The 21,945-nt window shown below is 38.6% G+C and overlaps 1 protein-coding gene across 1 annotated transcript in view; it reads right to left on the bottom strand.

Moving 5' to 3' along the window:
- The window catches only part of ASIC5 (acid sensing ion channel subunit family member 5), a 45,622-nt gene that overhangs the window by 19,491 nt on the left and 4,186 nt on the right, over positions 1 to 21,945 (bottom strand). Inside the window, exons 2-4 of the mRNA XM_034660165.1 lie at positions 10,676 to 10,750; positions 9,609 to 9,718; positions 6,403 to 6,709 (exon numbers count right to left, since the gene is read on the bottom strand). Coding sequence (XP_034516056.1) covers positions 6,403 to 6,709; positions 9,609 to 9,663 — 362 coding nt within the window. The 5' untranslated portion in view covers positions 9,664 to 9,718; positions 10,676 to 10,750. The remainder of the gene's footprint in view (positions 1 to 6,402; positions 6,710 to 9,608; positions 9,719 to 10,675; positions 10,751 to 21,945) is intronic.

Genomic DNA, 21,945 nt, shown 5'->3' with positions numbered 1-21,945 from the left:
GAGTTACTCATTCTAATACAATAGCCCAAATCACACCCGCGTTCACTATATGCAGTCGTTATTGGCGTTTTTATTCTTTATTTATTTAATTTCTGTGTTTAGTAGAAGAAAACAAACTTCAGAGGTTTTTACCAAATACGATATAATGGAAATCTGTGATTAATTTTATGCTGAAGATAGGTTAGCATGTAAACGTGTTTGACACAGGAATATCTGAGAGTCCTAATATTTCTGATTAGGGTGAAGCTTGGCATTAGACGCAAGGTATTTGAACCCTTTACTGGGATCTTCTGAGTTGAGAAGAGCTATGGTAATACAGAGTAGTACAATTTGTTATTTTAAATGTAACTGGGTTATTCTGTGTGACTTCTTGATTATTGAGGAAATCAAATAAAGTCCACAGATAATTTATGTGATTTATATCACTATGCTTTATGCAATAAAATCATTAAAGCTTCATGGAATCACATAAAATATTTATTAGTATGACCATTGATCCTTATCCTACTCCATCTCATAAAATTTATAATACTTTTGATCTTCTAAAATAAGAAATAAACTTATTTAAAGTTATGGTCTAAGGGGCGCCTGGGTGGCACAGCGGTTAAGCGTCTGCCTTCTGCTCAGGGCGTGATCCCAGCGTTGTGGGATCGAGCCCCACATCAGGCTCCTCCGCTGGGAGCCTGCTTCTTCCTCTCCCACTCCCCCTGCTTGTGTTCCCTTTCTCGCTGGCTGTCTCTATCTCTGTCAAATAAATAAATAAAATCTTTAAAAAAAAATAAAATAAAGTTATGGTCTAAAATTTAGATATCAATTTAAAATATGCAAGTAGAATAGTTTTTCAGAGTTCCATTATATGGCCTAAGAACTAAAACGTTTGAAGACCACTGGCTTTGAGAAGCAGACAATAGACAGTTTGAGTTCTTTCCCTCATCTGCCAGTAATTTGTTGAACTATAATGGGTAAGATGCTCATGTACTGAGATTCAAAGTATCTACCTATAAAATTAGACTTTAGGAGATGAAAATGTCTCTAACCCCTATAGTATGGATGCCACCTAAGTTCTTTGTCACCTAAGAAAGAATAATTCCTTTATAATTAAGAATTTCCCTATCTGTAATTACAGTTTCTAAAATATTAAATTTTTTTTTGTCTGGGTATTTACTGTATCCAACTGAGCTAGAACACACTACCAGTTTTTTTTTTTTTTAAGATATACCATCTAACACAAGAGCCTAAATTGCTGATTTGTGATTTGAGCTGCACAAAACGAATTACATTTTTATACTAAAAAATTATGAAAATACTTATAGCATAGAGTATTAAATATTTTCTTTGAGATCTTTCTTTATTTCTAAAATGGGTGCTTGCAGCTGTAAATTTCCCTGGTAGCATGGCTTCAGTGGTATCCCATAATTTTTTTTAAAGATTTTATTTATTTATTTGAGAGAGAGCACACAAGCGGTGGGGGAGAGAGGGGAGGAGTAGAGGGAGCGGGACAAGCAGACTCTGCCCTGAGCTTGGAGCCCGACGTGGGACTCGATCCCATGATCCCAAGATCGTGACCCAAGCCGAAATCAAGAGTCCGACCCTCAACTGACTGAGCCATCCAGGCACCCTGGTGTCCCATAAATTTTGCTATGCTGTATCCTCATTTTTCATCCACCTTGGAGTATTGTCTCATATCCTATTATTTCTTCTTTGACTTGTTGGCTATTTAAGTGTTTAATATCCACATATTTGTGACTATCCTGAATTTCTTTCTATTAATGATTTCTAATATCATTCTATTGTTGTTGATGGACATACTCTGAACGATTTCCAATCTTTTGAATTTATTGAAGCTTATTTTATGGCCTCGCATATGACCTAACCTAGAAAATGCTTCACGTGTACTTGAGAAGAGTGTGTATTCTGCTGCTTTGNTGACTATCCTGAATTTCTTTCTATTAATGATTTCTAATATCATTCTATTGTTGTTGATGGACATACTCTGAATGATTTCCACTCTTTTGAATTTATTGAAGCTTATTTTATGGCCTTGCATATGACCTAACCTAGAAAATGCTTCACGTGTACTTGAGAAGAGTGTGTATTCTGCTGCTTTGCAGAGAATGGTCCATAGATGTCTTTTAGGTCTAGTTAGCTTCTGGTTTATATGGATGTTCAAATCTGCTCAGTCTTCTGTTTCCTTGTTGACCCTCTGCTCTGCTGTTCTACTGATTACTGAAGGTGATACTGAAGTATGCAACTGGATATGCTGAATTATATCTTCCTGATAGATCACCCCTTTAATCATTATCAACTGACCCTCTTTATCTCCAGTAACACACTTTGTTTTAAATTCAATAATGAGAACAACGAATGGGAGTCCCTGTTGCTCCACATTCTCATCAAGATGTGAGGTCTCTTAGATTTTTGCCGTCCTAATACGTGTGTAGTCATATCTCATTGTTATTAATTTGCATTTCCCTGATGACATATGATGTGGCGCATCTTTTTACGTACTTAATTGTCACCTACAATTTCTTTGGTGAGGTATTTGTTAATGTCTCGGACTCATTTTTTAATCAAGTTGTTTTCTTATTTTTAATAGTTCTTTGTATGTTTTGGATAACAGTCTTTTATCAGGTGTCTTTGGCAAATGTATCTCTCATTTTGTGGCTTGTTTTTTCATTATCTTAATCTCTCCGGGACATAGATTGCCCTACAGTCTAATCTAATTAAGTGTGGGCCCCTTAAAAGGAGTAGATTTTGAGACCAGTCTTTGAGAGTTCTTCTAACCCCCGGAGAACTCTTCTTGCATATCTCTTCTCTGTACTCTTACTGAAAAACTAGCTGGCGTATGGTTTACCTTGTTGTTCTCATAAACCTACTAACCTCCTCTTAATTGTTTACTACCAAAACCTACGTCGTTTTGAGGGCATCCTTAGGCTTGAACCATACCCTCTGTTATAAGCAAAGTTGAATTTCACCACACTCTGTTACAAGAAGAGTTGCATCACGGAGAACGTCAGAGTTCTTTGTTCTTATGGCCGGCTTCTCCCACTGGGCAAAATATTTACTAGCAGCATTCTGGACAGGGCAGTGGTTTATAGTCTTCTGACCATCCCTCTCTTGCTGCGGAACCTCCCCACTTGAGCAGGCTGAGGTCCCACCATGCCTGGGGTAGCGCTTCCACCCTGTAAGTGGGGATCACAAGGAAGGGAACTCCCAGTCTCTTACTTATACTTATCTGGAATTCAGCCTTTGCATTATGAAGTTGAATTGGATGAGAAGTATTGGCAGCCTGCATTTCCTGCGGCATAGTGCAGCCCTTGATGGAAAGGGGGAGGAGACGGAGCCCTGTCCTGTTGGTCGAACCCAGCTAGAATGTAGCTANGTGGTTTATAGTCTTCTGACCATCCCTCTCTTGCTGCGGAACCTCCCCACTTGAGCAGGCTGAGGTCCCACCATGCCTGGGGTAGCGCTTCCACCCTGTAAGTGGGGATCACAAGGAAGGGAACTCCCAGTCTCTTACTTATACTTATCTGGAATTCAGCCTTTGCATTATGAAGTTGAATTGGATGAGAAGTATTGGCAGCCTGCATTTCCTGCGGCATAGTGCAGCCCTTGATGGAAAGGGGGAGGAGACAGAGCCCTGTCTTTTTGGTCGAGCCCAGCTTGAATGTAGCTCCATGTCATGTCAAGAGAGAAGGGAGTGGTTTGTGGCATAAGTTCTATAGACTTTCACTGTTCTTACTGAGATTAAGTGGATTTTTTTTTAATAAGTGTTTCTTCATTTGCTATATTCCCTGAGGACAATTTCCAGACGTGTTAATGGCTGCTTTTAAAAAATACATTTAAATTCATTTTATTATATTCTAAATATTGTAGTAGATACAATGATTTTCTCTTTTTTTCCTAGTTCTTTTTTTTTTTTTAAAGATTTTATTTATTTATTCGACAGAGATAGAGACAGCCAGCGAGAGAGGGAACACAAGCAGGGGGAGTGGGAAAGGAAGAAGCAGGCTCATAGCGGAGGAGCCTGATGTTGGGCTCGATCCCATAATGCCAGGATCACGCCCTGAGCGGAAGGCAGACAGTTAACCGCTGTGCCACCCGGGTGCCCCCTTCCTAGTATTTTTTTTTAACTTTAAATGATAGGAACACTGAACATGAGATCTACTCTCTCAACATATCTAAGTGTATAATACAGTATTGTTGATTATAGGTTCAATGCCACCCAGCATGTCTCTAAAGCTTCTTCGTCTTGTATAACTGAAACTTTATGTACATTGATTACTAATTCCCCATTTCTGTTCCCTTCCCCTCAGTCCCTGGCAACCACCATTCTACTCTCAGATTCTATGAATTTGATTATTTCAGATATATCACATAAATGAGATCATGTAGTATTTGCCTTTCTGTGACTGGCTGATTTCATTTAGCATAGTGTCCTCAAGGTTGATCCATGCTGTTTCATATGGCAGAGCCTCCTTCTTTTTTAAGACTGAATAACATATCAGTGTATGCACATAACACATTTTGTTTATCCATTTATCTGTCAATGGGCATTTAGATGACTTCCACATTTTAGGTATTATGAATACTGTTGCAATCAATATGGGAGGGTTAGTATCTCTTTGAGATCTTGTTTTAAATTCTTTTGCACATATAATTAGAAGTGAAATTGCTGGATTATATGGCAAATCTATTTTCATTTATTTGAGACGCCTCTGCACTGTTTTCCATGGTGGTTGCTCCCCTGTGCACTCCCACCAACAGTGTACAAAGATTACAATTTCTTCACATCCTCACCAATGCTTGCTGTCTTTGTTTTTGTTGTTGTTGTTGTTGTTTGGTTGTTTGTGTTTTTTTTTTAAATAACAGCCATCCCGACAGGTGTGAGGTGATATCTAATCGTGGTGTTTATTTGCATTTCTCTATGTTTAGTGACATTGAGCACTGTTTTCATATACCTGCTAGCCATTTGCACGTCTTCTTTGAAGAAATGCCTATTCAAATCCTTAGTACATTTTTAAATGGGGTCATTAAGTTTTATGGGGGGTTTTGTTTGTTTGTTATTGAGGTGTAGGGGTTCTTTATATTCTGAAGATTTCCCCTTTAGTGATTGCTTTTTTTAAAAAAAAATTTTTTTTTACCAGTTATGGTTGTTTCTCTGAAGAGAAGGTCTGTGAAGTTCCTCATACTGCCATTCTCAAAAGAGTATATACATTTTATTTTAATAATAGATCTCTTCAACCGGCCTTTGCTTGTATTAGAACACAGACCATTTAACACAGGCAATAGTATTGAAAATCTCTGGGGGGTGGGGTTGATTTGCATTTACTCTTTGGGTTGCTACACACCTTGACACATATCTAGCAGTCACACAAACAGCTGTACTATCTGACACATAAAGAACACCTGTCCAAGGAAGACCCCAGGAATGAGACAAGATGGTGTATATGTTATCTCATCTAATGTAACAGCAAACGTGTAGATAATGTTATATCGTTATAATTTGTACATACAAAAATTGAAGCTCAGAAGATTAAGTGACTTGTTCGTGATCAAGTAGTGGATCAGAGGTGGTTCTTAAGGAAATCACCCCGCCCCCACCTCCCAGATAAATCCTACACGTGACATTTCAGGCTCATTCATAGGCAAATACAGGGCTTTCTCTGGAAGGCCTCCTGGGGGACAGACAGCTGCCCTCCTACAGGAGACTTAGCGTTGTTGGTTGAATTGCTGTTTTCTGGAGGGAGGTCTAACTAAGGACTCAAGAACTGCAGAGCATACACCAAGTGCGAGGCTCTTCCACGCTCAGGGCTTGGGCGACTGCACAGGTCACACGTCCATGAAGCTGGCCCGCCTCTGTTACATTAGAGGTCTCATCGTGAACACATCGGAACATTCCCTGTCTCTAAACTTTTGCTCAGTGGTTCCCTCTTCAGGTTCTCTCTCAGCTCTACCTAGAAACTGCTGTTTAGCAGATGTCTGGGGCATCCTTGAGAATCAGACTTCCGTGACACTCTAGACATAGCCAGTCACCCATCCGCTGTGCTTTCAAAGCCCTTGCCCATACTTTATTGTGCTGTGCAATGGCCGTACATGTTGCACTGGGATTGTTCATGTTTCTTTTTTGCCAATTAACAAGCTCTTTAAGAGCAAGGATCCAGACTTTTACATTGTTCTAACCACAGGATTTGGTGTGATGCCTCGTAAATAATTGTAGAAAGAAGAAAAGAAAGAAGAAATCAAATAAGCTCCTTCGCCTTCGTAAATTTGGGCTTTTAAGTATAATTTAAGAACCTGATGGGTTTAGATACATTAAATACCACATAATAAAACTCTATTTCAGTGATATAAGAAAGCAAAATTATAGAGACTTATCACTACTAGAAGAGGAATTTTTACCTGTTTAAATTACAAAACGTCACCGCCGGGAAGTCGATCTCTTCCACGTACTGAACCTCTATAGACGTCGTGGTGGGCCACGTGAAGTAGTTGACCAAGCGACTGTAGATCTGCCACACGACGAGCGACACTGAGCCCAAGACCACCGCCAACCAGATCAGCTTGCGAATTCTGCTCTGGTTGCGAACAATATTGTGCACACCATGAAAGGAAGTGGACGTGGCAAAGTCATGGTCAAACTTCTTCCAATCCGTGGGAGATGGCAGCGGTTTCTTTGAAAGGCATAGCTTTAGCTTTTCCAAGAGTCCTTACGTTTAACCAAATAATGAAACAAACAAAAATAATGCGTCAGAAATCCTTAATGCTATCTGAGAGAAACAGAACTCAAAGAAGTTCAAACAGGTTACCCTTTTTATTTATTTATTTATTTATTTATTTTTAAAGATTTTATTTATTCATTCGACAGAGATAGAGACAGCCAGCGAGAGAGGGAACACAAGCAGGGGGAGTGGGAGAGGAAGAAGCAGGCTCATAGCAGAGGAGCCTGATGCGGGGCTCGATCCCACAACGCCGGGATCACGCCCTGAGCCGAAGGCAGACGCTTAACCGCTGTGCCACCCAGGCGCCCCCAGGTTACCCTTTTTATGTGTACTACACAGATATTCAAAATCTATCTTGGGTTACATGGTCTCTTTAGGAATCAAGAAGTAGAAGTGTTGATGGCCTGGGTCCGATCGAACGGATGGCTTGCAACTCCTAATCTTCAGAAAATTAACTCTCATTTTTGAAATACGATTCTAGGGGCGCCTGGGTGGCTCAGTCGGTTAAGTGCCTGCCTTCAGCTCAGGTCAAGATCCCAGGGTCCTGGGATCTGGTTGGACTCCCTGCTCGGCGGGGAGTCTGCGTCTCCCTCTCCATCTGCCCCTCCCCCACTTGAGCCCATGAGCATGCACTCTCTCAAATAAATAAATAAAACCTTAAAAATAAATTTTTAGATAAAATACAAGTTCTCACTGAAGCATCACAAAGTACCTTAGATGTCATGAGCAAAACCAGGCTGATTCTTCTGAAGGTAGGAAGTGGGGCTAAAAAGCAATCTGATCTTCAATTAATTTTGGTCGGACAGTAATGTGTTGTGTGGCTGAACTTCTGTAGCTCCAGAGGCTTTGAAACACAAATATTTTACTTCAGTTGGCTAATTTAGTCTGGAATATTTAAAGCTGCATTATCAGTTAAGTAGTCTATCTTCAGCCTCTCAAGAAAGTGAATTAATTCTTTCAATAGTATCAGTAATCAATTAAGTCCTGGTTATTTACATTGATTGATAAGGACTGGTAAAATTGGTCCTAAGTTTTTTTCTGGCAATATATAACATATTACAAATTTTCTGTTGGTTTAATTTGTTTTTATTTTTCTGTAGAAGACATGGAAAATTTCTTTGTTGAAGGTAGGCTACAAACAGCTCAGAGGATGAGATGGTCTTTGAAACAGAAATATCAGGTTCCTGGTCTAGGCTTTGCCTCTTATAACCTGTACTACTGTTCAGAGACTGTGCCAAGTTCCTTAATCTTTCTAATACTTGGTTCCTTTTCCATCCGATGGGAGAACAGTCTTTGCCTCGTGAGTTTGTTGTGAGTCTTAAACAGGATAATATCTGGGGATGGCTTGGCACGTCATCTGAACCATGGTAAGTACTCAATTCATCTTGGCTATTTTTGTTATTCTACTAATTTAGTAGTGACATGGCAAGTGGTAAAATATTCGGGGATTTTTAAACATTGTCTACAATTCTCATTTAAGAAATGAGTTCTTAATGGTCTCACAAATGCTCATAATTAAATGAATTGATGTCTATATTTTTTGCTTCAAGAAGTATTATTTCTATCATCTGATCAGCATTAATTTATTTCACAAATGTTTCAAGTGTGACTTATCATTAAATCGTGATTTAATATTTCAGAGGTCCCAGTCAATTAGCTGAGCTTATGTCATGATTATATAAAAGGTACCTATAAACATTTTCTAAGGGACTCTTTTTCATTTGCAATGTTAGGACAGAAGTACAAATTATAATTATTTTACAGACTATACACTAAGCAGGAAATTTTGTATTCATCTGATTATCTCAAGTTTAAACAAAAATGTTATAATAGTCCCACATACTATTGTTTTTAATATTGAATTAGGTAATACATACATATATATATATACATATATAAATTAACTAGTACTGTCCCAGGGCAAAAGCAGAAATATAAGAAAAGCTATTATTATTATTCTCTAGCAAAATAAATTTAACAATGTTTTTTCATGTATTACTTAGCCATTAGTTACAAAAACGAAGAATAGATTCTTACAGAAGGACAACTCAGTCTTTGGGCATCTGGCACCCTTCCTAGTATAGAGCCCAGTGCTGTTAGAAGGGGAAGAGTATTCTAGTAATCAGTAATTGTCCACCCAAAGTATTACTGTTTGCAAGCATTACCCTGAAAAATATGTTTCAGGCTTATCTGTTGAAAATCAGCTTGTTTAATATAGTTCTACTCCTTGACAATCGTTTTGGTTTTACTGGAACATTCTTAATCATTTGCTAAGGTTTTAAAAGAGTTTTGTAAATAATTATTATTGTACAAGGATAGTGAAGAAACAAGGTGAAATATTATCATGAAGAAGGTTAAAATTGGTTTAATAAATGGCACACCAGCCTGCCTGCAAAGCCAAGGAAACGTCTTACTTTCCTGACTGAGGTAAACACTACGCAATTATGGCAAGTGGCCCTTGCATTGAACCCTGATCTTTATAGAAACGTTTTGAGGAGCATCAAACACATTTTGCTGTATTTTAAAAATAAAACTTGTAGGCACGTGATAAATAAGAACCAAAACCAAAAACAAACAAACAAAACAAAACCCAAAAGTACAAAAAAACCAAAAAAACCAAAAAAAACAAAAAAAACAAAAAAACTCAAACAAAATAAAACCAAAAAATAGATTCTAGCATATAGTAATACTTTAAAACTACTTTTGTTTGACTCCCTCATACAGATTGCTTCTTTCCTATGTTACAAAAACTTCATTACTCATATCCAAGTAATATTGGAACTCAGACTTCCCAAATGAGAAAAATAATCCACCTTTCCCTTGGCTAATGTCTAGCTTGTAGGAATGAACACGATAACTGCTCTGAGGAGTTGACTCCTTTCCTACCTTTCTCAGGGGATGCTTTTGGTTGCTCAATCTGTTCCATTCTCAAGTTCAGCATGCAGAGTCCTTGGGGTATGTTCAATTTTCATCAATAACCATAGTCATTTTGTGGCCTTTATATAAAATACAGCAGTTGAGGTTGTAAAACATGGGGGCAATTTAAATGTTTGTGTTGCTATGTTTTGCCTCATAAAACCCATAATCTGCAAACCAAAAATGCTGGCAGAACCAGCTATGGGTATTTATGGGCTGCTGAGAAGCCATCTTAGAGTGAAACCAAAAAATATAATTAGGAAATCTTCTTCTTAGAATTAGAGAGAGAGTCCCGACACAAATCTGTGGTTTTAGAATCACCCCCGAGCAGCTTAGTGACGCACATTCATGAAAGTCGCCTTCACTTTTATGCCTACCTCTCTCATTTTACTGCTGTGAATCAAAATGAAGTTGCAATGAAATTTGGGGGCTAATGATGTCTTTTTCTGGTTGAAGTGACTTTCTTAGTAACAAATGAAGCTGTTTTAAATAGTAATCAACGAAATAGTAATCAACGAAAATGACAAAATAAAACATCAGAAAATATCTCCTCGAGAAGTAATGATTGCCAGAAGCATACAAATTCAATATAAACACAAAGGCCAATTATTTGTTCATATTAACATTTTTGAGAAATTATTAGCATTTAGTATATTAAATAATAAACTGGAAAATATGCGTGGTTCTGTATAAATGGCACCACCTGTTGACACAACTGAGGAACTGCATGTGTCTCTCTTGAAGCCTTTCGGAGTTGCCATTGCAGTGTTTTAGAACACTAACCATTCACAAGGTTAGATATATTTTACATATATTTCCTTGGAAACTTAGTACTGTAAGTTAAAACTAGTGTTATATGGAAGCAAACTAAGAAATTTCAAGGCATGTAAATGAAAGTCCTGGGATGACTTCCCCGAAAATTAAAGATTTCAGGAAGAGGGTCAACCTCATGATGTATTTCTCCATGGAAGAGCTCTTCGTTGGGGTTTTACATTACCACCTCAGCTAGAGTATTTTAGGAGTAACAGCTGACTTACCTATTCACCGTTTCTTCCCTTCCCGTTCTGCCTCGTTTCTTCATCTTACCATCTTTCCAGAGCAGCTGGGGAACCCTCGGATGAACCAGGTAACAGATTAGAGTGCTAAGTAGCCCGAATTATCAGTTACCCACTGTTTGAATTTCTAAGGGCAGAGTCATTAACTGACTCAAGGAGGGAGCAGACTGGTAGGAAGGCGGGCCAGTCCAGAAAGAAGAGGCCAGGTGGAGAACAATAATAAAGAGGGAAGGGAGGGGGCGTCCCATGGGAGGGTATGGGGGGGGTGGTGAGGGAAGAAAAATCAAGAGAAGACAGTCTTTCAAAGCTATATTTCATCTGCTTCATGATTTAACCAAGGCTCGGAAGTAACAAGCAATTTTCGTCAGGTTTCTTCACGTTCTCACTTCCACTTCATTTCCTCTTTCTTGGTGCCCACGCCTTTAGTTAACTTCCCCCACAATGCCTTTGTGCGTTAGAGAGAGAGAAACAGAAAAGAAGGTGAGCAGGCAAGATCCCTCCTTTTTTTTTTTTTTTTTTTTTTTGGCCAATCTTTTACTTAGTAAAGGAGAAAAGAAAATAAAGCATCTTCTTTTGTATTTGCTCAAACTCGTCCCTCTCTTCCGGGACATTTAAAAATGATGAAAGTTATTTGCTCCTTGCACGCATCATCAGTGCACTAACCCTCATCTTTCCTCCAGTTTAAGATGAACTTTTCACTGCTGCTTTCTTTTCTCCTTCTCGCTTCAGCTTATAATTATGTCACTGTCTTCCACCTCTATTAGCAACTTTCAGTAAACAAATCCCACGTCTCTGTCTAGTGAGATAATCTCCCACTCATTTGCGCTGTTCTTCCCTGTTTGATTGAAATCAAAACGGAGGATCCTTTCCACAGTTATTCCTTATTTCTTCTTCCTCACCTGACCTTCCTTAACTCTCTGAGGGATCGCATTAAAAATACAGAAGCTCCCACTTTCCTTCCTCCTACTTTCTGGGCTTCTCCCAGTTGATTTTCATAACAAGTGCATTTGTTAAAAGATAGATTTCAGATCCCTTCCAACACCAACCTCCCCCCACCCACACCGCAGCATGCGCACATACAAAAAGGTGGGTCATTAAATGGCAANCACCTCTATTAGCAACTTTCAGTAAACAAATCCCACGTCTCTGTCTAGTGAGATAATCTCCCACTCATTTGCGCTGTTCTTCCCTGTTTGATTGAAATCAAAACGGAGGATCCTTTCCACAGTTATTCCTTATTTCTTCTTCCTCACCTGACCTTCCTTAACTCTCTGAGGGATCGCATTAAAAATACAGAAGCTCCCACTTTCCTTCCTCCTACTTTCTGGGCTTCTCGCAGTTGATTTTCATAACAAGTGCATTTGTTAAAAGATAGATTTCAGATCCCTTCCAACACCAACCTCCCCCCACCCACACCGCAGCATGCGCACATACAAAAAGGTGGGTCATTAAATGGCAAACCAAATGCAGTGAGGATCTAGAGAGTTCTGAACTGTCATAGCACAAGTAGCGTCAACTGCAGAAAACTCACTCATCGTTACTGATAAATGCAAAAGGTGAAATAAAAGAGAATGGAGAGGAGGGGGAAAAAAACCTCTCATCTGACTCCAAATCTGAAGCCAGAACATAAACCACATTAAGAATTTTATGCAGTGATAAATGGTGCTGGGAAAATTGGACAGCTACATGCAAAAGAATGAAACTTGACCACTCTCTCACACCATACACAAAAATAAACTCCAAATGGATGAAAGACCTCAATGTGAGACAGGAATCCATCAAAATTCTAGAGGAGAACATAGGCAACAACTTCTATGACATCGGCCAGAGCAACCTTTTTCACGACACATCTCCAAAGGCAAGAGAAATAAAAGATAAAATGAACTTATGGGACTTTATCAGGATAAAGAGCTTCTGCACAGCCAAGGAAACAGTCAAAAAAACTAAGAGACAGCCCACGGAATGGGAGAATATATTTGCAAAGGACACCACAGATAAAGGACTGGTATCCAAGATCTACAAAGAACTTCTCAAACTCAATACACGAGAAACAAATAAACAAATCATAAAATGGGCAGAAGATATGAACAGACACTTTTCCAATGAAGACATACAAATGGCTAACAGACACATGAAAAAATGTTCAAAATCATTAGCCATCAGGGAAATTCAAATCAAAACCACACTGAGATACCACCTTACGCCAGTTAGAATGGCAAAGATAGACAAGGCAAGAAACAACAATTGTTGGAGAGGATGTGGAGAAAGGGGATCCCTCCTACATTGTTGGTGGGAATGCAAGTTGGTACAGCCACTCTGGAAAACAGTGTGGAGGTCCCTTAAAAAGTTAAAAATTGAACTACCCTATGACCCAGCCATTGCACTACTGGGTGTTTACCCCAAAGATACAGACGTAGTAAAGAGAAGGGCCATATGCACCCCAATGTTCATAGCTGCATTGTCCACAATAGCCAAATCATGGAAGGAGCCGAGATGCCCTTCAACAGATGACTGGATTAAGAAGCTGTGGTCCATATATACAATGGAATATTACTCAGCTATCAGAAAGAACGAATTCTCAACATTTGCTGCAACATGGACGGCACTGGAGGAGATAATGCTAAGTGAAATAAGTCAAGCAGAGAAAGACAATTATCATATGATTTCTCTCATCTATGGAACATAAGAACTAGGATGATCGGTAGGGGAAGAAAGGGATAAAGAAAAGGGGGGTAATCAGAAGGGGGAATGAAACATGAGAGACTATGGACTCTGAGAAACAAACCTGAAGACTTCAGAGGGGAGGGGGTGGGGGAATGGGATAGACTGGTGATGGGTAGTAAGGAGGGCACGTATTTCAGGGTGCACAGGGTGTTATACGCAACTAATGAAGCATCAACTTTACATCGGAATCCGGGGATGTACTGTATGGTGATTAACAAAAAATAATAAAAAAATAAATAAAAAAAATAAAAGTCCTACTAGGAGATTAAAAAAAAAAAGAATTTTATGCAGTGTCTAGAGAAGTATATTCTGGCCCAGTAGTATTTATTATAGACACACAAATGTGTCTTTTTCAAATATTTCTTATTTTTTCTGTTTTTCAAATATTTTCATGTGTTTTTGATAAAAATGTTGATCCTAGTAAACTGGCATATATCTAAAGGTATTTTAAAAGGTCATCTTTGGCCACTACTTTAAAATTTAGCTTTGAATTAAAACTCTGTATCTTATATTTTGTTTACGACAGGGCATAACCACTAATAGTGATGCATTTTTTTCTTTTTATGTTTAGACAAGTTTGAAAAAGAGTACGGATCTGCAAGAGAAGAGAAGGTAAAAAATATTTTTTCTTTTATTGAAAATTGATATTTTTTTCTTAATTATTTTGGAAAGAAAAGCCAAAGCGAACCCACAACTTACCATGTTTTCAATAAATACTTTGATGGTGTCTTGCTTTGGTTTGTAATAATATAAGGAGCAGAAGTGATACTGCTATTTTCTGTTATACCTTGTCTGTAAGCATTGTTGGTTACTGTTTTCATATTCAATGCACTATAATCTTTTTCTAAAACACTAAGTGGAAAAAATTAACCACCATATCACATCTACTAAACACAAATAAATCCATGCATCTAAAATGACAGCATTTAGTGTAGAAAGGGACCTTATGGTAGACATCACCAAGTCTAATCCTATTGTCATCTCCATCCTCACCCATATAACAGAGGAGGAAGCTCAGACATGAGGTAGGAGATTAGGAGCTCCACAATAGCAGGGCTCTTTGCCTGTTTGGTTTGCGATCTAACCACCTCTGGAAAAATGTCTGGCAGGTAGGATGCAGTCAGTAAATATTCGTGAATACAAACTGAGGGCTTCAGAGGGGAGGGGGGTGGGGGATTGGGATAGGCTGGTGATGGGTGTTAAGGAGGGGACGTAGTGCATGGATCACTGGGTGTTATACGCAAGTAATGAATCATGGAACATAACATCAAAAACTAAGGGTGTACTGCATGGTGACTAACATAACATAATAAAAAATTATTATTAAAAAATAAATAAATAAGTAAATATTTGTGAATGAATAGAAAGTTTGTCCCAGCCATGTATTTTTCTTGTGACACACATTAACCTAAGAAAATTAGTGCAATTTTTTTCCGACATTTTATTTTTAAACGTGCAAACTGGGGCACCTGGGTAGTTCAGTTGGTTAAGTGTCCCACTCTTAGTTTCGGCTCAGGTCGTGATCCCAGGCTCGAGAGATCGAGCCCCATGTCAAGTCGCCAGTTGGACTCCTCGCTCAGCATGGAGTCTCCTTGGATTCTTTCTTGCTCTCCCTCTGTCCCTCTTCCTCCTCTCTCTCTCTCTCTTAAATAAGTAAATACATTTTTAAAAGAATAAAAAATAAAAGCGCAAACTTACAGTAAAGTTGCAAGAATTGTGTGATGAATACCTAAATACCCTTTACTATAATTCACTAATTATTAATATTTTCCCACATTTGCTTTATCTTCACTTCTAAATGCATCATCCTCTTATCTCTTAAAAAAAAAAAAAAAGGACACCCTCCTGCAGAAATACAATATAAAGATCTCGCTCAGGGAGCTTTACTCCAACACAGCACCATTACTCGTTATACCTTCCATTCTCAGAATTTCCAACTTCTTCCCCAAACAGAAGCTATTTAATTTATAATGTTTTAATTCCCCAATCCGGAATCCTCTCAAGGATCATGGGTTGCCTTCAGTTGTCATGTCTATTTAGTCGCCTGTAATCCAGAACAGTTTCCTAGCCATCAATTTATTTTGTCTTCTTGTTACATGGCTGTTTTTGAAGAATCGATGTCAGATGTTTTGCAGAACGCCTCTCAATTCTTGGTTGTATAGTTTCTTCTTCATGATCAGGTTCAAGTCAAATATTTAAGGTTACTGGAGAACCACAGAGTTGATGTGTGTTCTCCATAAAGCATCGCAAAAAGAAGCACACAATCTCAGTTTCTCCTATTATTGGTGGCAGCACGGTTGATTTCTTGGTTAAGGTACTGTCAGATTTGTCCTTTGTAAATGTACTTGTTCCCTTTTGTAATTAATACGTAATCCTGGGAGCGATTCTCTGAGATTAGAATGTCTTGTTCCCAGCTTTTCGTGCAGTGAGATTTAACATAAATCAACAAATCTCATCTGAATTAATTATTGCTATGATGTTTCCAAAATGATGATATGCTTCTTCTATCATTATTTCTGTATTTTTGTTGGTATTCTTCTGGAAACAAGAACATTAATTTCCGATTTCTCTGCTTCTTTTTTAACCAATGAATTATTTTATTGTTCTATACATGAAAACATAGTCCTGTGGTTACTCATTGAAGGGATTGTTTAAATTGGCACTTTTTCTGGAAGGACTAACTAAAATAGCTTTGCTGTGCTTACTGCTGTCTCATTTTCTATAACTTTCAATTAAAAGCTAGTAACTCAAATATGTTTTAGAAGAAAAACACTGTCAATTTGAGAAGACAAACTTGTGATGCATTAGGCTCAGATAAATCAATTTAAAGCACTAAAATAAATAGTTTTAGAAGAAGAGATAGGGTTCATGGCCGTCTCAGCTCTCAATTATTTGGGTGGTTATGAAAAGTGTGGGTAAGGCAACATATAGACATGCTAACTTCTGGATGTTCCTTTTAAATAACTCAACAATTTGCTTATGCTATATTTATTTTATACTTTTCTAGCAGATGTACTGGAAACCAAACTTCTTGGATCCAAACAACAGTGAAGAACATATTATATATCTCTTTATTCTGTTTCTTGTTGTTACCTGAGTGTATCTAATAAGATGTTGAACTTGTTATCCAAACAGAATTCTTCTGATATATGTTTTCATGTATTGATTGAATGAAATGTTCATTCCTAGATCTTTAACTATAGGGAGCAACTGCTTTATAGATAGGAGTAGTATACACAAGAAAATGTTACATATCTGTGACGTCATCATTAACAAACATATATTAATTGTACCACGGATCTAGTCTCATTATTTGTGTATTTAAAAAGCCCATCCCCAGCTGGTGTGCTCAACTTCCTGAAAATGAAAGGCTTTTGAGAATCTGCTAATGAGTTTGACTCCACTCCTCTGCCATGGGCTGCTATTGGCTCAGTCTGTGGGAGGTTTCTGTTTGTCACTCAGTGGCAGCCACGCCATCAGTGAAACAGTCTCTGTTTATACATGTCTGTGGTTTTCTTCACAGTATTGAAAATGTTCCTGTTATTGGTCGAGGTGGGGGGAAGAATTTCACTAATGCTTAACTTGTGGGGCCAGGAGGTTGCAAAATTATGTGTCCCTGTTGTACTTGACACTCTGGGTCAAGGTAACTTGGAGAGGGTCCAATGATACAAACGTTCTAGCTGCAATTTTATGTTTTCTTCTATTTTCTTGACTCTAATCTCTGATCTTTTTGTGCAATAGAATGTTTGAGAGAAATGTATTTGCCTTCCAACTACTTCGAACAAAAATATTTATTTGTCATTATTTCCCTACCTTTGAGGACTATTCTAAAAGAAGGGTGTGAGTTGTGTGCTTAGTGTATCTTACAAAAAAGAAAGCAAAGCAAAGCAAAAACACAACTCAAAGATGGCAAAATTTAAAAATTGAACATTCAAGAAGCACGAATCATGATGGATAATATAATATAAATGATTAAAAAATTTTCACCAGGTGGATTTTATACACTATGGTGGGATAGTATCCCCCCAAATTCATGTCCACCTGGAATGTCAATGGACCTTGATTTGGAAATAAAATCTTTGTAGATGTGATTTGTTAAGGATCTCGAGATGAAATCATTCTACACTTAGGGTGGACTCTAAAGCCAATATTTGTTGTCCTTATAGAGAAAAGTGAAGAAGAGGTGGACACAGATACACAGAGGAAGAGCACGTGAAGACAGAGGCAGAGACTGGAGTGACACGGCCACAAGCCAAGGGACTCCAGGAGCCACCAGAAGCTGGAGGAGGCAAGGAAGGATTCTCCCCTTCGATGGGAGTATGGTCCTCACAGCACTTTAATTTAAAACTTCTAGAGAAGTGGGAGATAATACATTCCTATTGTTTCAAGCCACCGCATTTGTGGTAATTTGCCATAGTTGTCCTAGTACACAGGCTGACGAGAAATCAGATGAATTTTAAGTGAGGACATATAAAAAGTTGTGAGGTTCCTTGGCAAATACAAGAATTTTAAGCCTGATGACATAGCCTAGTTCAGCTACGTCTTTCAAAGGTGACCACTGAGTTCGTATGTGGGATGAAACTCTTGTGTAGTTCTATGGCAAAACAAATGTGAAAACCCAAATGAATGCCAGGATAGGGATGGAAGATTTTTTAAAAATAAATGTTATTACAATGGCAAAAAAATTCATGAACATCTATGTCACAGCATAAGGCCAAATTCTTTGTAACATTTTCAGTAAGTCAAGAGTAATGAAAAATATTTTTATGCTGTACTTGGGTTTAGCATTAAATTCCCAGGGATAGTTGTCTTCATTCAACAAAGATAAAATAGCTAGTAAGGCCCAGATACTGCTTCCGACTGTGGAGGACACACCAATGAGCAGAACAAATACCCCTCTTTTTGTGGAACTTCTGGTTTAGCAGGAGATGACAATAAAACTAATCACTACTCAGTTACTTAATGAGATGGATGATGAAATGTGCTATGAAAAAAAAATAAAACGTGGCAGGAGAGATCAAAAGTTCTCAGTTTGAGGGGATGGTGTCAATTATTGCAATAAGTGGGGTAGACAGGGTAGACATACTTGGAAAGCTCAAATTTGAAGAGTCTTGAAAGCAATAAAGGAATTACTCGAGAGAACATTCCAGGCATTCTGCATAGCGAGAGCCAAGGTCCTGGAAGTTACTTGTTTATGAGGAGCAAAGGAGCCAGAGTAGGTGGACTATAGTAAGAGAAAGAGAGGAGAGAAGATCAGAACGGTAATGGGAGGACATATAATGCTGGGCTTGTAGACCACTATGAAGGTTTTATCTTTTATTTTAATAAAACAGAGAATTTTTGCAGGCTTGTCTAAAGAACGACACAATCCTATTTACATTTATTCTTGCTTAAGGTATTGGGAATAACGTGTGTGTGGTTGGTGGGTGGGGCGAGTAAGTGGGTGCTGGAGAAGTTTGCAGGAAGCTGTTGGATTCTTACATTTTTAAAGGTAGAGCCAAGAGGATTTTGCTGTGGATTACATGTGGGTTGTGAGAAAGCTATAGGAGTCAAGGATGACTCCAGGAGTTTTGACCTGAGCAATCAGAAGAATAGAATTACTATCAAATGAGATAAAGAAGACTCTTTGTAGAGTTGATTTTGTAGATTGGTAAAGATTAGCTCAGTTCCAGACCTGTTGAGTTTGTGATGTCTATAAGCCATCCAGGTAGAGATGTTCAATAGGCATTTGGAGATATGAGTCTGGAGTTCAGAAAGGAGGTCCGGACTGGAGATAGACATTTGAGAATCTGTGGCAAATGGATTGTATTTAAGGCCATTAGAATGAATGACTGACCCCTGATCTCCAATTTTAAAAGCTATTGGAAAGGGAAGACCATATGGAATGACCAGTGAGAATGAGACAGGAGAAAAACGAAGACAGTGAGATATTCTTGTCTCCAAATGAAGAAGGTGAATCATAGGGGAAGAGTAAACAGTGGTGTTAAATGCTGCTGATTGTTCACCAAGATGAGGCCTGAAATTCGACACTAGGCACTGTGGCCATGTTAGAGAAGTGATGGGTGAATATTCCAGGGGCTGAAAGGAAAATTCAAGAAGAGAAGTTTGAGACAGTGCATATAAACAATTCTCTTGAGGATTTTTACTACTAAATGGGAAAATAAAATAGCGCTGACATGCAAAATGTGGTCAATAAAAATTTTCACAAGTTTCAAATAAAACGGCATGTTCACATGCTTATGGATATGATGCACTATTTTTTTTAAAGATTTTATTTATTTATTTGACAGAGAGAGCATAAGCAGGGAGAGCAGCAGGCAAAGGGAGAGGGAGAACCAGACTTCCCGCTGAGCAGGGAGTCCCTGATGTAGGACTCAATTCCAGGACCCTGGGATCATGACCTGAGCTGAAAGCAGTCACTTAACTGACTGAGCCACGCAGGGTCCCAGATACAATGCACTTAAGAGTGAAAGTACAAATATGTGGGAGAAGGAGAGCATAATTGTTGGAGCAAAGCTCTTGCGTCAGGGTGGACCACGATGTAAAATAGGGGCAGAGAGTTTTGTATGGAGAGTTCATTTATGGTAAAGAAGCTGGAACACAGAGTATTTGGTGGTTGATGCTAGGAGGTGATTACACAGTCAAAAATGGAAATTGTCCTCTGATTGTTTCAAATGTTTCAATGAAAATGAAATCAGAATCGTCAACTGAGAATAGATATAGGAGTGGGGGTAGAGGAGAAGGTGTGAAAATGAATAGAATGAATGGTGTGGGATTGTATCCTATGACTTCTGGCAATGAAAGAGTCCACTTGAGGTTCATGGTGAGGATTGAAAGAGAACCCAGTAGTGTGTTAGTAGTACCAGGCAGATACAAAATTTCCTGTGGCTGCAAAAAAGGTCGAAACAGGTGAAATTAATTTTAATAGTAGATCTTATTCAACAAAATAAAGTATTATTTTGACTTGTAATCAACTTAAAAAGTATTAAGGCGGGGCACCTGGGTGGCTCAGTCGGTTAAGCAACTGCCTTTGGCTTGGTCATGGTCTCTGGGTCCTGGGATTGAGTCCTGCCTCGGGCTCCCTGCTCAACAGTGAGTCTGCTTCCCTTTCCCTCTGCCCTTGCTCATGCTTTCTCTCTCTCTCTCTTCCTTCCCCCCCGCCCCTGTCACCCACTCTTTCTAAAAAAAAAAAAAGAAATTATTAAAGAGACATTTTCCGTTCTTTTAGTGTTCAGTCTTTACAATCTGATGTACACTTTGCATTCCCATCTCTGTTTGGACCAACCACATTTCAAGGGTTCAGTAGCCACAGGTGTCTAATGGCTCCCGCACTGGCAGTGTGTGTCTGAGTGCTCAGTGCAGGAGTGACTGGCTGAGAGACACTGGAGTTCAAGGTCCTCAGGGGAGGAAGAGAGTTCAGGGAACTAAATGGCCGGGCTGTTGGTAGGATCATCTTTATATATATTGAAAATTCCAAGAACTAACAAAGGAGAACTTTTGAAGAGAATGACAGACCATAAGCAGGTAGGTAAAATCAGTGAGAAACAAGGAGGAGGATGTAAGAATCAGCAGGCAGTAGCAGCAGTGAGGAGAAATGGAATTTTTAGGGAGAAAAGTAGAATAGTCTGAAAACAAGAGAGTAGGATTTCTGTCCCTCCTCATGGTACAAGGACTGGAGGGAGAAGAAACAGCCATCACTGGAGAGATCTTCTTTGGGAATCAGTGTCTTCAGGGGTTCTCAGTAGGGTGCAAATAACCCATTAAGCCAGGAATACCAGCTTGCTTAGGATAGGAACGTGTCTTGGCTGAGGTTGAAGAATTGCGTAATACACATTTTTGTAGATATACTTTTATTTTTCAACAGAAGTAAAGAAAGCTTTGCCAAAAATTATAATATTAAGAACAATCGGGGTTCAGCCTGGGTGGCTCAGTCAGTTAAGTGTCTGCCTTCAGCTCAGGTCATGATCCCAAGGTCCTGGGATCGAGCCCCTCTACTGGCTCCCTGCTCCGTGGAGTCCGCTTCTCCCTCTCCCTCTGCTCTTCCCCCTGCTCATGCTCACTCTCTCTCACTCACTCTCTCTCTCAAATAAATAAATAAATTAAATCTTTTAAAAAATAAATAAAAACAGTTGTTTTTCTGGATGGGGAAAATTAAGGAAGTGTACAATTCAAGTTAATGATTGGTTATTTCTGGGGGGTGGACCTCCAGTGACTTTCATTTTTGACTTGGTGCATTTTTGTATCAATGTGTTGTTACAATATGTATATTTTTGTTTGAATAAAAAAATTCAAAGACCTATTCTCTCTGTGAGGTCTTTTAATTTGATATAACCTCTCTTCTGAAGAAAAAACAGGGTTTTCAAAAGAATTGCTAAGTGAATAAGATTGGGGTACGTGTGTGTGTGTGTGTGTGTGTGTGTGTGTGTGTGTGAAATACCTAGTTAGATAAAAATACAAAGAACCACCAAAGTGAGCAAGCAGTCATTAATGAAGGAAACCAGAATATGTCACCCCAAAATATACTTCTT

Source organism: Ailuropoda melanoleuca, chromosome 5 (assembly GCF_002007445.2).
Source record: "Ailuropoda melanoleuca isolate Jingjing chromosome 5, ASM200744v2, whole genome shotgun sequence".
Taxonomy (NCBI): domain Eukaryota; kingdom Metazoa; phylum Chordata; class Mammalia; order Carnivora; family Ursidae; genus Ailuropoda; species Ailuropoda melanoleuca.
This window is presented reverse-complemented; position numbering and strand designations above follow the sequence as displayed.